This window comes from Gymnoscopelus microlampas (genome assembly GCF_963454915.1).
Source record: "Gymnoscopelus microlampas genome assembly, chromosome: 19".
NCBI lineage: Eukaryota > Metazoa > Chordata > Actinopteri > Myctophiformes > Myctophidae > Gymnoscopelus > Gymnoscopelus microlampas.
In genome coordinates, this window is record NC_139956.1 from 27,280,157 (window position 1) to 27,296,868 (window position 16,712).

A 16,712-nucleotide genomic window follows, 5' to 3' on the forward strand; every position below is an offset into this window, starting at 1 on the left:
GGGTTTGGGTGTAGGTGTGTGTGTGTGTGTGTGTGTGTGTGTGTGTGTGTGTGTGTGTGTGTGTGTGTGTGTGTGTGTGTGTGTGTGTGTGTGTGTGTGTGTAGTGTGGTTGTGTGAGGTAGCTGGCTGAGCCTCAAACAGGAATTGGACACTTCAGCCAACAAGAAGCAGAGGGGTCTATGGCAAACAACGTAGCTGTTTCAGTTTGTGTAGTCAGTTTGTGAGGATGACATTTCCATCAATCTATATATCGTGTGAGTACTTTTCTCTTTGCTAATTTTAGTTGACTTTAACCATTTTATTAAACCTATATCTTACCTGCTGTATCCCATGCCTATTGATGTGCTGCTATGAACGACACCTGAATGTCCACCACAGGATCAATAAATGTCTTAACTGAAAATACATTCTCTTTTCACTAACACTCTGCTTTGCACTAATTTGTGTATTTAATGAGACAGAAATCCTTATTTTACTTGTTTATCGATGTAATGTTAGTCAACCTCAGGGTCTCTCAGGCGCCCAGGTGGCGCAGTCAGTGGTAAAGTGCCTGCTCACCATCACGGAGGTTGTGGGTTTGAATCTACTATGGTGCATCCGGCTATGTCGAGCGTCTACACACAAACACAATTGGACCGTATTCGGGGGAGGGAAACCGGGCAGGGAGGGTGATAGGCCTAATAGTCACTGGACGTAATCATGGGCTGGTGTGGCACCTGTCAGCAGGGAGTGTTGGGCGGGAGGAGTAGGACAAAGGCCCTACGTCCTCCCGGTGGGGAATCCTCACTCGCACAGGCAGGTGAGTTAGTAGGATATGACAGCAGTGAGAACACAGACATGTGTGTGGGGAGGAATTAATTGGCATAACAGCTAAATTGGAGAGAAAAAGGGATGTTTTTAAAGGCTGGAGGGCAACTCATTTCATTGTAGGTGCTCACAGCTAACATCCCCTCACATCCCTGCTGTGGAGAGTCCAAACTTTCTCCCTGCCTGTCAGGGCCAGAGGTGTAAAGTCACATTTATATTTTTATCAATTAAAGTGACGTTGTATGATGATTAAACGTGTGTCTATCGAGAAGCGATTTTTTAACTTTCGAAGGAATATTTGAAAATGGTATAGGCTACTTGTTGACCACCAACACACACAGCTGTCTTGTATGATTTAATATGCCTGTTTAAAAAAATAAAACAACTCCACCTGTTAACCCCCGCATCCCCGTAATAATGAATGATTGAGAGAGAGAGAGAACAAAATCTTGTGTGCTTACAGTCAACTCTTGCGAGTATAAAGTATGAATGAAAATGGTGGCTTATCAGGCAATACCAGAACGTTTGCTGTCAATGAGGGCATGTGACTCTTCCATTGCTATTCCAGCAAGTTATGCTAATTATTTTGCTGTAAAAATTCTGGCACTGTAGTGAAAACATGCCATAAGTAAATGTACTCAAGTACTGTACTTAAGTATAATTTTTAGGTATTTTTACCTAACTGGAGTATTCCAATTGTCAATACTTTTACTTCTACTCCATACATCGCAAAGGCAAATATTGTACTTTTTACTCCACTGCAATTATTTGAAAACTTTAGTTACTAGTTACTTTGTACATTTGGATTATTATTACAAAACATAACCGCTTCAGCCTATATATTTGGCTATTTGAAAATAGCAGATCTACAAGGCCACAACTCATGGCTTGTAGATCTGTTATTTTCAAAGATGTCTATACAAAGGAACTTGTGAAATGGGATATTTCATGTACAATGAGTACTTTTACTTTTGGTACTTTAAGTAGCCTACATTTTGACACCAAAAGTAAGTAAAATTTGAATACCAGACTTTTACTTGTAACAGGTGATTTCTACATAGTGGTATTGATACTTTTTTTACTCAGTAACAAATCTGAGTAGGCTTCTTCCACCACTGGTCAGGGCCAAGGTTTTAAAGCTTGCTATAGTAATCATGGAGTAACGAGGTTAGTAACTGAAGGCCAGATTATAATGCCATTTTCGCAGTTTCAGCGAAGATATATTATACATTATTGTCTCTGCCAGGCCGAAAGGCATTTTTTTTGCACCCTGTCCGTCTGTCCTTCCGTGTGTGTGTCCGTCCGTCCGTCCGTGCGTGCGTCATTCTGTCTGTGTACAGCTAATCTCCGGCACCGTTGTGCACAAACACTGGCTGGATGCCAATTCAGAACCTCTGTCCCAAAGTTTTCACATGGGCCTTTTATAGTCCACCAGCAGGCCGATTTGTGCAAAACTATTTTTTTTACAGTACTACAGATTTTGTCCAAAAAACATATTTCATCCTGATTGGCTAAAATGTGCTTCCAAAGTTCGCAGGGGTGCTCCGTTTTGAACAAAATGCCTCAAATCATGTACACAGCGTAAAATTCTGTGAAATTTTGCACACACATTCCCACTATAGGCAGAGGAAGAAATGCCACTTGAAAATTATCAAATCAATCTCAGGTTTTTAGCCTTTTAACTAGTTTTCTCTTAATAAAGTCTCTTCATAAAGCAACTTTGAGTACCAAGAAAAGTGCTACAGTATATAAATTTGATGGATTTTTTATATTATTGTTGTTTCTGGTTCTTTGTGAAATTGGTGTCTATTATGCATTGTAGCCTCAGACCAAGATGTAGAGGGAAGAAAAAAAGAGAGAGAACTGTGTGAAAAGGAAGAAGTCATGAGAAAAAAGCAAGAGAAAAATGAGAAAAAAATTGCTCAGAGAGGAAGACAGAATGACAGAACACACACACACACACACACACACACACACACACACACACACACACACACACACACACACACACACACACACACACACACACACACACACACACACACACACACACACACACACACACACACACACACACACACACACTTGCGCGTGCGCAAACGCACACACACATGCTTTGAGTGTGGTTTTGAGTTGTCCTGTGTCCCACTGCTGAGAGTGTATTATTTCTCATTCTAAGTTTTGTAGTGTACAGCATTGGTTCTCAAACTTTTTCAAGCCAAGGACGACCCCCAAATTGATATATATTTGGCTGTGGACCACCATCTAAAAATGTGCCAGGGACCACCAGAAGAGAAGATTTATGTTTAAAATAGTAGATGTACAAGCTCGCAGTGTGGCACAAAGTGACGCGCTTTGAGCTTGCAGATCTACTATTTTTTAATAGCCAACGTATGAAGGGATACATTATTGTGACGTTAAATTAACAAAGACCCCCCCCTGGAACGGTTCCTGGGAGAGATCCAAATGAAGCAGCCAGACACGTCCTCATTGACCACATATAATGTACAGCGTACAGTATGTGGTCAATGAGGAAGTGTCTGGCTCCTACACCATTGGTTCTCAAAGTGGAGTCAATGAGGAAGTGTCTGGCTCCTTTATTTGGTTTTCTGTCACCGTGGATTATAAACCATACTGGGTAGAATGCTCTTTGGATCAGGCCTACTCACATTTCAGGAAACACACTGTGTGGATAATTTTCTCTGTGGATAGAATGTATGCAGCTATAGATCACCATGTGGGGTGCAGAAACTCCTGGCTGGCACCTCCATACAGTATGTCTTGAAGGCGATATCTTTAATCCAGTCATCACCACATAAAGCTATCATTATTTGTTGTCTTTATTCTCTCTCTCTCTCTCTCTCTCTCTCTCTCTCTCTCTCTCTCTCTCTCTCTCTCTCTCTCTCTCTCTCTCTCTCTCTATCTCTCTCTCTCCCCACACAGTGCTGCATCTCCTCGTCTGCTGTGGACCTGCTCAAACAGACGGTGAGACAGGTTCAATGCACTGCATTATGGGTAGTGTGAGACAAGCCATCTGATGCGTTCCAACCATCCTGCTAAAACACAAACCCCACCACAATCCACCTCCACAAATAACTGAATGTATAATTATGTTCATCGCAAATTATTGAACAATATTGTGTGTGTGTGTGTGTGTGTGTGTGTGTGTGTGTGTGTGTGTGTGTGTGTGTGTGTGTGTGTGTGTGTGTGTGTGTGTGTGTGTGTGTGTGTGTTTTATGATTAGCATTGCACACATTTTTACACCCAAATCATAGCTCTTGTTCTCTTCCCCTAATGTGATTACTGGGGTAATCTAACTGATGATTATACCCTTCCATCTTGTTTTTATCCTCATGTAGATTGAATAAGTGTGTCATATGGTGGACATGTATACTGTTGTACATGCCTTAACCCATTAAGACCTGAGGCCGATTCTATAAATGTCTTCTAAATCCTAACAGTCTTTTGAAAAAACGTATGTTGCTATGGTTCTCAAACTGTTTCATGTCAAGGACCACCAAAATTATTATGGATTTGGCCACCGACCCCCATCTCAAAATAATTTGTTCCAGGGACCCCCAGAAGCAACAATTTGAGTTAAAAATGTCTGCAAAAAATATATAATAATAAAGAAACTAAAAAAGTATATATATATATATATACCTGTATATTCAAAGATTTGCAAAACATTTCACGATTTCAAAAATAGCAGATCTACAAGCTCCTGGCGCGGCACAAAGTGACACGCTATGAGCTTGTAGACCAGCCTTCCTTCCTAACTTTCTTTCTTTTTTTCTTTCCGCCCTTCTCATCTTCCAGTGACTCTGAGAGTCAGTCCTGATAAAACTCAGTTCTTTCAATATGAGACCATCTCACTGAGCTGCGAGGAAGAAGGACACTCTATGCCGGTGTCATCTGTGAAACGAGAGGCCAGTACGAGGGGGAATAGAACCTGCAACGATGGATGGGGATACACTGAAGGTATAAGTATATAGATAGAATGACAGACAGACAGACAGACAGACAGACAGACAGACAGACAGACAGACAGACAGACAGACAGACAGACAGACAGATAGTTAGATATTAACTGAAATCCCTCTTTTCTTGCATTGTGATTCTGTGTAGGAGTGTCCTGTATGATAACCCCGTATCCTCGGGACAATGGAGTTTATTGGTGTGAGTCAGAAAACCTCAGCCGGTCCATCAACATTACAATCTCCGGTACAATCTATATAACTATATCAATATTTTGTTATGGGTATACAGACATACTTCACATACTGTCATTTCAAGATGTTTATGCTGTCAAGTGGCTACATCATAGGGTTACATCTGCTCTTTTAATAAACAATACTTATTTTTTTTAAAGTTTGAAACATAAATAAATTAACTCCCAGGTTATCCAATTATTTAGGATAAGCAAGTGAAATTGGAAGCGAAGAAACACAACTAAATCAAAAGCACAGGGAGACATGTCTCCCAGGAGAGAGAGCATCCTCATATGGGCTTAGTAGGAGGTGCTGCCAATCAGCCATCAATGATTTTGACCTAGAAATAAGAGCAGACAGATGAGAATGGTAACAAATAATAATGGGATAGTAGCAGAGTAGGCCATGACAATATTATTTGATCAACACTTTAATGTCATTACCGTCCACATCCACAGCTACAGTATGTAGGTGAAATTATAATACTCTTTCATTAAATATTTTTTTCATCCTCATTTAAGTACATGTGAACGATTGGTTCATGATAGGGTTGTGGAGCCACCAACCATCACATGGTCATAGCTCAACCTGCTTTTGGTTCTAGTTGGTCAAGGAGACGTTATCCTGGAGAGCCCTGTACTTCCTGTGATGGAGGGAAATGATGTCACTCTGTTCTGCTGGTCCAAAGACAAGACAACTGTTAAACCATCCTCTGACCTCCCAGCTGATTTCTATAAAGATGGATCCCTCATCAGGACTGAGTCCACAGGACAGATGACCATCCACAATGTTAACAAGTCTGATGAAGGATTCTACAAGTGTAGCATCTCTGACCGTGGAGAGTCACCAGAGAGTTGGATGGGTGTGAAAGGTGAGAAAGTTACGCAATAATGCTGAATAAATCAGTCAATTACCAGATTAAGAGTTTAAAAATCCCAGCTAGCTGTCCTTATAGGCTGTGCTGTTCTGTTACACCCCATAAAGTACTCTGTCCATTAGAGTCCCACACACAAGCTAGATGGACTAAAAATATGCCCTTCTCTTGATCTAAATGTAAATCTGTAAATATTGCACTGCTAGCTACATACAGTATCTGCTGAGGCACAATCTAAATGACTGACAGTTTAACTTTTTTATTTCTTTTTACATTTTCCTCTGCATTTCACCCATCCTAACTATATAATCTGTATCCAATTCTGCTTCTCCAGCCTCCAAAGACAACAAATCAAACACTTCCTCCTTCTCTCTCCCTCCATCTTTCTATCCTCTAATGTTGGCTGGATTCTCCTTCATTCTGCTGATTCTGGGGCTGTTTGTCTGGAAGAAATGCAGAGGTAGGTCAATGATATTCAGACATTCTACACGATATGTAAATGTTCCTTGTGCTGTTTTTAGGCTTCATCATTGTCCTTATTTTAAAGTTGTAATCCATATCAAATCCATGTCCCACCTGAGATTTGAACCCTATAGGGAATCAAACTTCTACCTACCACGACGTTTTGTGTTTTTTTTGATAGGGCACTGCCACAGCCCTTTTTGGACAATCATTGTGAAAAGCAGGTTCTTCCTTGGCTAAGGCCCAAGCTTTTCTGAACAATCTGTTCATAACGGCTAAAATAACAACGTATTGTAAAAACATACACTCATGAAAGAAAGACACAAAAAATACTATTTATAACTAGTTATTGACTGTTGACTGTTTCTCTGTTGCAGGCTGTAGGACAGACAGACAGAGTGAAGATGTTACATATGCTGCTGTGACTGTGAAGCAGAGAGATACACCCAGGAAGAGAGGTAGAGTATCTCAACACCACACTGAGCTCATTCACATACATATAGGCTACTCTGATCGCCCACTTATTCTGTTGTTTTCCTCTCTCTGTGTTTTTACATTATTCAACCAGAGAGTCAACTATTTAACACAGTGGTCTTCAACGTTTTTCAGGCCAATTAAGGACCCCTTAGCTGAGAGAGAGATGAAGCAGGGAACTCCACTTCATGTTGGATTCATGTTAAATGTGTGTTTTATTACAACACACACTAACCGCTTCAGCCCTATATATATTTTGACCATTTGAAAATAGCAGATCTACAAGTTCACAACGCGTCGCGATGCGTTGTGAGCTTGTAGACCGGCTATTTTCAAAAGTTTTTTTATACATTTTGAACTTGTGGAAATGGACATTCTGCACATTGAGTACTTTTACTTTTGGTACTTTAAGTATATTTTGATGCCGATACTTTTCTACTTTTAATCGTGTACATTTTTAATATGGGGCTTCTACTTGTAACAGAGTATATCTACATTGCAGTATTGCTTCCATCACTGACTGAGCCCCCTTCGTATGTGGAAGTTTGAATTTCTCATCCCTTGCTTAGCCTACTTGCTGTGTTGTGGTGCCGCTACTGCTCACCCTCCACCTCCCCTTATGTACTTTGTAGGATTCAGGAGGCACCTACTGTAATTTGTAATGTGTAACGTGCTCCTCAGAGTCTTAAAAACAAATCCATTCATCACCAAACAAAATGAATGTATTGCTCTTTTATATTATATACAAATATTTTCAATTCAATGTGTGGGTTGTCACAACAGAATTGCTATTTTGTTTGTTTTTCCAGACCAGACCTCTGAAGAACCAGACATCTACTCCATTCTGAAGATAAACACAGCAGGTCAGTCACAATGTACACAGCTATGTAGATGGGTTTTAACCAACTCAGCCTGGTTTAAAATAAGGGAAAAGCATTTTGTCAGGGTTAGGCTCGTTCACAAAACGGAGAACAGTTCTCTCTCTGTACAAAAAACAGACAGTTGTTTTCAGCGTTATAACCTCATATTCATGTCCCACCCGGGATTTAAACCAATTTGAATCAAACTTCTACCGCTCTACCAAGAAGTTCTGTGCTTTTTTTTGGTGACAGGGCACTGCCACAGCCCTTTTTTGGCCAATCAGGGTGAAAAGCAGGTTCATCCTTGCCTAAGGCCCAAGCTTTACGGTTTCCTGAACAATCTGTTAAATAACTACTAAAACCCACAGTGATAGAGAATTGACTTTGGTTAGGATCTCCAAAACAACATAAAAACATCATACTTCATACTTGTGAAAGACATATAAAAACAATTCATAACTAGTTATTGGCCTTAATAATTTGTATGAGCTAAATGACAGTTGACTGTTTCTCTGTTGCAGGCTGTAGTACAGACAGACAGAGTGAAGATGTGACATATGCTGCCGTGACTGTGAAGCAGAAAGATAAACCTAAGAAGAGAGGTAGAGTATCTGATACTACCACACTGAGCTAATTCACATAATTATAGGCTACTCTGATCGCCCACTGATCGTCCTCTCTCTGTGTTTTTACATTATTCAACCAGAGTGTCAACTATTTAACACAGGGGTCTTCAATGTGTTTCAGGCCAAGGACCCCTTAGCTGAGAGAGAGATGAAGCAGGGACCCCCACTACATGTTGGATTCATGTTAAATGTGTGTTTTCAGACATTTATCGACTTAACCCCTCAATACTTTGTAAACTTGACCTTTGGCTCTGTAGCCTACTTGGTCTGCTCTTTTTTCCCTGTACACCAAACCTCTTAGCTGATCTACAAGATCCCCAGAATAGGGATGCGAGTGTTCAAGTGGTTAATGTAAAAAAGAAAAAAAGAAAGTCCATATCACACAAAGATTTGGCGTCCCCCCTGCAGTATCTCTGAGGACCCCTTAGGGGTCCCGGACCCTGTTGAAGACCCCTGATATAACACATGAGCATGACATGGACAGAGCAGGCTCACCCAGTGAAGCTGGCTGCTGACCATTGGTCGGCCTCAGCTCCATGCTTCTAATCTCCAATCACATGCACGCTTCACTAATAGAGCCCCCTTCGTATGTGGAAGTTTGAATTGCTCATCCCTTAGCCAGTGGTGTAAAGTAACTAAGTACATTTACTCAAGACTGTACTTAAGTACAATTTTGAGGTATTTTTTACTTTATTGGAGTATTTCCAGTTTTCTATACTTTTACTTCTACTCCACTACAATTCTTTGAAAACTTTATTTACTAGTTACTTTTTAGACTTTGATTATCCTACTTAAAAACAAATCCATTCATCACCAAACTAAATCAATGTATTGCTCTTTTATATTCATTACAAATATTTGAATTCAATCTGTGGGTTGTCCTAACAGAATTGCTGTTTTGTTTGTTTTTCCAGACCAGACCTCTGAAGAACCAGACATCTACTCCATGGTGAAGATAAACACAGCAGGTCAGTCACAATGTACACCAACTAAGCCAACTTAGCCTGGTTTACATGAAGGGAAAAGCGTTAGTCAGGGTTAGGATGGTTCACAAAACGGAGAACAGTTCTCTCTCTACAATAAACAGATACTGTATACCGTTTTCAGCATTAACCTAATATAAAAAATGAATAAAGAGAACACTGTAGCTTAGGCCTATATTCTAAGACGATCCAGTATTCTCCTTCTTAACAAACTGCAGTTATATTCTAGAAGCACTGGTCCCTCATCCTAAGAAAAAGGTTAAGTGTGTTCACTTCGTTCTACTTATAGTCTTTTTCCCTCAACTTAACTGAGTGTACTTTGACATTACCCGGTCCACACCAACATCTCTTGTTCTGTGTCTCTTGATTGTGACCATCAACTGATCTTTTTCATCCAATAGTTAATGCATAATTATCTTCAGGTCTGCTGATCATTACCTCTAACTTTCATGAAGATCTGTCCATCCGTTCTCTGGATAGGTTACTAAAAATAGACAGGACCAACATACATGCCACACATTGGTACTACCTATATTTACAGCAACCATGGACCCTGACATGTTAATACTCTAATTTATGGTATCTTTTATGGGACGCTCCCAATAATAAGACTTGTATTCTAAATATTGTTATAAATTAGTAGTTTAATAGTTGACAAGTTAACATGTTCTCCATTTATTTTAATTCAAGTTTGCATTCCTGTAATGCAAATGTTCATCTGCTTACATGAGTACATACAGTACATCAAATATTAAATGTGTCCTTGCATATTTGTATAACTTCAAGAATACATTTAATTCAGTACACGTTATAGCCATTATATTAAAGCCACAATGTCTTTCTACCAATATTTGTTCAATCCTAATGTGTTACAGTTTGTGTTTTGTGTTTTATTGTGTTACAGATGGAGAGGTTTGAGTGAAAAAGACAGGAAGAGTTCAGAGTACCAAGTGCAAAGTCACTGCTGGCTTCCTTGCATGTACACACATTTGAGCAAGCAACTGCAAGCAACTGCCTCCACCCCAGGATAGTAGCTCTTTGCAAGTGGTTATTTTAAAATAGCCACAGAACTAGTTACTGACTGCATCACTGTAGTGCCAATAATCATGATAAAGCACACCCGCGCCTGTAATATTGCGTATTTGGAACATCTTTATTTGTTAGCAACTGCAGTTAAACAACTCTATGACAAAAATACTGCTGTCAATAAGCTCAGTGGACTAGGGTTTGCATGCTGCATCAGTGGAGGAAATGAGCTGTTGTTCTCAGCTGTGAAAAACCACTAACACCGTCCTCTGCTCTGTGAAAACACACCATGTGTTGTTTGAGGTTTCTAAGTGGAACATATACAGGAGGAAACCGTAAAAGAACGTATGATAACCCAACTTTACTATTGTCTATTAAAATGAACCCTTGTGTAGCTTATATTCGATATTTGATGTTACAGATGTTTACAACATGACAAGCAAGCAACAGCTAGGAGTCTGAAGGCGGCTACATAGTCCGTCCAAACAGATTATATTGAATATAATTAGCTCAACATTCAACATTTTTCATATGATTTATTCATATAATGTGCAGACGTTTTTGTTTTAATAAAGAAAATAAGAAATCCTTCCATGCCAGAGCTGTCAATCAACATCATCATGACATCATAACAGTTTCATAATCATATATAATGTTATTGTTAGTAAATACAGATACATTTTGCAGTTTGGGACACCTTTAGGACAGTCAGGGATTGGTTAGTGTAGGCAACAAACTGTAAAGCATGGGGGAGCATTTCGGTATTGGACAATGAAAGGACAGATTTCTATATTTATGTTGCCTGCTCTCCTCTGAATTACTGTAGGTGTACAAGTTATATCATGCAATGTAACATTTGAACAGTCCTGTTCGTATGTAATATGCCAGAAAATATAAGAAAATAAGCAACAAATACAATTTGTATTGGAATTACACAAGGGCTAACACCAGATAAATCTGATTTCTCACCCCTGGTACCACTGACTCACCGTAGCCTACATCAGAGTCATGTGTACTGTATGTTGGTGACTATGAAACACACACATCATGCATTTTGGAGTGATCCGCTGATAAAGTTTCTGTTAAACTCAAGTGAATCAAGAGGGATTTACTGGTCACTCACTCATACAGGTACAGTAGCCTAAATGCAGTGAAATGTTGGTGAACATGTTCCACAGAGAGAACATAACAATCAGGGGCGTAGCTATGGGTGGGCCTGGGTAGGCCTGGGCCCACCCAAATATTATTAAAAATAAGAATAATGTGGACGCAATCACCGGATTCAATTTCATAATGGTCTTGCAGGCCTGTTCTTCACCTGAAACAATACATGTGAAATATTATATTATATTAAATTATCATCAATGTGTATAACTCGCGCACACGCGCACGCACGCACGCACGCACGCACGCACGCACGCACGCACGCACGCACGCACGCACGCACGCACGCACACACACACACACACACACACACACACACACACAATGGATGGGTGAATGGATATATCAAATATAGATTTGAAGAATACGTTTTAAGAATAAATAGGTAAACAAAATCAGTTCAAAGACTTACCATTTTGTTGACAAGATGACAATCCCTGCAATTGCTACAATCAATCCTGCGCTGAGTTCATCCACTGTGGGATTCATTCCATTAGTCCCTTGAGTTTCAGCAGTGCCTTCTGAAAGACAGTGAGCCATATGACACAACCACTGTCAACATAATGAAACCAAGTCAATCAACAGTGTTAAAATGTTTAGATCCACTATCTTGCGGGCACAAAGCTCACAGGTTTGATACTTGCCTAGCCTACTTTAATGCATTAATAAGACCTGAGGCCGATTTTACAAATGTCTTCTAAATCAGTAGTTCCCACACTTTTTCGTGCCAAGGCCGCGTACCCCCATCTGAAAATGTTTTGTGCCAGGAGACCGCCCAGAAGACATGATGTGTTAACAAAATTCAAAATGATTCAACATTTTAATAAAACTTTCTAGAGTTTTTTCAAAAATGTAAAAAATGTTTAGATATAAAATAGTACAAGCTACACGAAGTGACGCGTTGTGAGCTTGTTCTAAATACTAAGGGTTTTTTGAAAAACTTATGTTGATATGCTATATGTATATAGCTCAAATCTAAAATGACACAGATGCTTTCCCGGTTTTAATGGGTTAACAGCCATTTCACTAGTAAGAGACCACACCTCTGCTTAAGTTTAACGATTTATTGAAACAAAATGAGATGGACGTGGGACTGGATGAGGAACCCATGGTGGGGTGACGCAGAGTGCAAGTTGGGGAGTGTCTCGGGAGCTGACGGCCATCGTTGCTCTACTCGGGGAGCGGTCGGTCGTCTAGGCTCCGTCACTGTCCCCCCTGGATTCCTGGAGAAGTAGAGACAGAAGGGAGAAGAGCGAGAATCGAGGGGGAAGGAGGAGGTTGGGGTGGAGGAGGACGAACTTGAAAGCGATGAAAGGCAGAAAGAGCCGATCTACAAGCGCAGTACTCACGACCCATGTTTGGTCTGTTGTGGAGCAGAACAAACAGGGGTTGAGAGATCGCAGCTGTATTTATACTGTGGTGATTGCAACGAGGATTGGCTGAGGTGAGTGGAGGCAGGTGTAGTGGATAGGGGTGATTATGAAGGGGGAGTGGCTAGTGAGTGAAGGTAGTGTGGTAGACAGGGAAGCGATGGAGGACGGGGAGTGGCTGTGATAAGCAGAGGGAGGTCTCCACTCCTGAACTTGCGTTGTTATATACAACTGCATTTCACTAGTAAGAGACCACACCTCTGCTTAAGTTTAACGATTTATTGAAACAAAATGAGATGGACGTGGGACTGGATGAGGAACCCATGGTGGGGTGACGCAGAGTGCAAGTTGGGGAGTGTCTCGGGAGCTGACGGCCATCGTTGCTCTACTCGGGGAGCGGTCGGTCGTCTAGGCTCCGTCACTGTCCCCAAAAGAGCAAGTTCGAAGACGTGGATGGCCAGGAGGTGGAGACCGAATGTCTTTAGCTCGGGCACCGTGTCGCATGATCCCCCCTGTCCTTGGACCCTCAATCGGGCGAGGAAAACTCCCGCTAGGCTGAGTGGAGGGAAGAGGAAGAAACCTCGGGAAGGATCGCGAGAGAGGGGACCCCCTTCCAGGGCGGACAGGCTGAAGATGATGCAACACGTTACGGTCGTCCTGGGTAGAGATGGGCGTTACGGATGTCGTGGAATTTGGTTCTGTCGTAAATGTGGTAGGCTTGGGAGGACCATCGACCGGGGATGCAAAACTACGCGAACTGCGGGACTTGTAGGACGTGATGGGGGAACGCCAGGCAGGAGGAGTGGCAGGAGTAGGGGCGAGGTTGAATGCAAGGGGGTTAAGATTTGGCGGAGGCAGTCTCTTTGACGATTCGGCAGATATCGTCTCTGGTCTTGAGGTGCGGCATTGAGTAACGTATCAAGAGGTACGGCGGAGGATGCGTTTGGAATGGACGGGGGCGAGTCGATCTGAACGTGATGCGTGGTGGATGAATGCACCTGTTGATCGGATTGATACGCTCGAGGGTGAAGGTGAGGGATTCGTGGAACGTGTCGGACAGGCTGGGGTGAGAGATGGGGTTGAGGGATGATCCGTTGATCAGCTGAGAATGAGGTACGTGAGAATGCCATCAGTGGAAGGGGGCGTTCCGTGCAGGCTGTTCGGAGTTTTGACTGGGGGGTGACGGAGGTCCGAACGGGACGATGGAGGTATGATGTGATATCGGGGGAGTTTGAACAGCCTTTATTGATAGGGTCGATTGTGGCTGTGTTGGCCTAGGAGATTAGGATGCTTCTTTGCGACCGTTCATGGCCCCAAAAAGGCACTGCGAAGGCTATTGGGTAAATCGCGGACTGCGGTTGATGGGCGGAGTGGATGAAGGTGTTGAAGTCGGGGACCAGGTGGAGGCGAACCGGTCGCCCTGGGGGAGGAGGGAGCGCTCGGCGCCGGGATGCAATGGGCTGAGGGGGGGGGGGGTGGGAGGGAGGAAGGGAGGCGCATGGAGCCGGTCCGAGGGGCGAGCGAGAGGAGGCGCACGTCGCCGATCCGAGGGAGGAGGAGGCGCGCAGCGCCAATCCGAGGAAGGAGCGGATAGAGACGCAGGCGTCGAGGGAACTGCGTGCTGCGCCGATCCGAGGGAGGAGGAGGCACGCGGCGCCGATGGAGGCGCTCGTGGCCGGTCTGAGGGAGGAGCGGCGGGAGGGCGTGCTGTGCCGGTCCGAGGAAGTAGCGAGAGGAGGCGCAAATCGCCGGTCCGAGGGAGGAGGGAAGGGAAAGGTACGGTGTCGGGAGGAAGGGGAGCGCACGGCGCCGATGGAGGCGCTCGTGGCCGATCCGAGGTGGGAGGAGGCGCGCAGCGCCAATCCGAGGAAGGAGCGGATAGAGACGCATGGCGTCGAGAGGACTGCGTGCTGCGGCGATCCGAGGGAGGAGGAGGAGGCGCACGGCGCCGGTCCGAGGGATGAGGAGGCGCACGGCGCCGGTCGGAGGGAGGGGGAGGCGCATGGCGCCGGTCCGAGGGAGGGGGAGGCACGCGGCGCCGATCCAAGGAAGGAGCGGAGAGAGACGCGTAGCGTCGGGAGGACGGCGTGCTGTGCCAATCCGAGGGAGGAGGAGGCATCTGGCTCCGATCCGAGGGAGGAGGCGCTGGTCAGAGGGAGGAGGGCGTGCTATGCCGGTCCGAGGGAGACGCAAGGCGGCCGGAGGAGGCGTGCTGAGCCGGTGTGGGGGAGGAGGAGGCGCACGGCGCCGGTCGAGGCGTGCGGAGCCGGTCGAGGGAGGAGGAGGCATCTGGCGCCGATCCGAGGGAGGAGGCTCTGGTCAGAGGGAGGAGGGGGCGCCGGTCGAGGCGTGCGGAGCCAGTCGTGGGAGACGCAAGGCGGCCGGAGGAGGCGTGCTGAGCCGGTCTGGGGGAGGAGGAGGCGCACGGCGCCGGTCGAGGCGCATGGAGCCGGTCGAGGGAGGAGGAGGCGCACGGCGCCGGTCGAGAGAGCAGGGCGTGCTACGCCAGTCCGAGGGAGACGCAAGGCGTCGGGAGGAGGCGTGCTGTGCCGGTCCGGGGGAGGAGGCGGCGCGCAGCGGTGATCCGAGGGCGGAAGGAGATGCGAGGCATCGGGAGGAAGCGTGCTGTACCGGTCCGGGGGAGGAGGGGGCGCATGCCGCTGATCCGAGGGCGGAGGGGAGGGAGACGCGTGCTGTCGGGCGTGCTGCGCCGATCCGAGGGAGGAGTTGGCGCACGGCGCTGATCCGGGGGAGGAGGGCGTGCGATGCCGGTCCGAGGGAGACGCATGGCGTCGGGAGGAGGGTGTGCTTTGCCAGTCCGAGGGGGACGCAAGGCGGCGGGGGGAGGCATGCTGAGCTGGTCTGGGGGAGGAGGCGGCGCGCAGCGCCAATCCGAAGGAGGAGGAGGCATCTGGCGCCGATCCGAGGGAGGGGGCACTGGTCCGAGGCAGGAGGAGGCGCACGGCGCCGGTTGAGGCGCACGGAGCCGGTGGAGGGAGGAGGAGGCGCACGGCGCCGATCCGAGGGATGAGGTGAGGGAGACGCATGGCATCGGGAGGAGGCCGTGCTTTGCCAGTCCGAGGGAGACGCAAGGCGTCGGGAGGAGGCGTGGTGTGCCGGTCGGGGGGAGGAGGCGGCACGCGGCGGTGATCTGCGCCGATCCGAGGGAGGTGGTGAGGGAGACGCGAGGCGTCGGGAGGAGGCGTGCTGTGCCGGTCCGGGGGAGGAGTCGGCGCACGGCGCTGATCCGAGGGAGAAGGCGCACGGCGCTGATCCGAGGGAGGGGGGTGGAAGTGGCGAGGTGTGGTGGGCACCTGCCTGCGTGCTCGTGGGGTAGTGTGTTTGCTGCTTGCAGCATGACCTGGGGGTGACGGGCCCAGTTTGCTGTGGAACGTGAACGCTCGAAGGATGACTGGAGGTGACGGGTTCGGGTGAGCGTGCAGCGTGAGACGTGGACTTGGGGGAACCCGATGGTGGGGTGCGGGTGGCCGTGGGACGAACGTTGCTTGAGGAAACGGTGTAGGCTGCTTGGAGGATGGCCTTGAGGTGGCGGGTCCGGGTGGGCGTGGGTTGCTTAGGGGAAGCCTGGGGGTGACGGGTCCAGGTGGGCGTGGGTTGCTTAGGGGAAGCCTGGAGGTGACGGGTCCAGGTGGGCGTGGGTTGCTTAGGGGAAGCCTGGGGGTGACGGGTCCAGGTGGGCGTGGGTTGCTTAGGGGAAGCCTGGAGGTGACGGGTCCAGGTGGGCGTGAGTTACTTGAGGGGAACTTGAAGGTGGTGAGTCCAGGCGGGCGAGCATCGTAGGCTGCTTGGAGGATGGCCTGGAGGTGGCGGGTCCGGATGGGCGTGGATGTGTGG

The 16,712-nt window shown here is 45.9% G+C and overlaps 1 protein-coding gene across 1 annotated transcript; it reads left to right on the forward strand.

Moving 5' to 3' along the window:
• The first annotated feature begins 198 nt into the window (after positions 1–198).
• Positions 199–10,476, forward strand: LOC311035544 (uncharacterized protein). The gene is made up of 11 exons (XM_084043820.1): positions 199–254; positions 3,751–3,792; positions 4,627–4,788; positions 4,936–5,031; positions 5,623–5,889; positions 6,227–6,352; positions 6,732–6,812; positions 7,638–7,691; positions 8,210–8,290; positions 9,229–9,282; positions 10,202–10,476. Exons 1-11 carry the CDS (start codon positions 227–229, stop codon positions 10,213–10,215), a joined length of 1,005 nt encoding a protein of 334 aa, XP_083899946.1. The 5' UTR covers positions 199–226; the 3' UTR covers positions 10,216–10,476.
• The last annotated feature ends 6,236 nt before the right edge of the window (positions 10,477–16,712 follow it).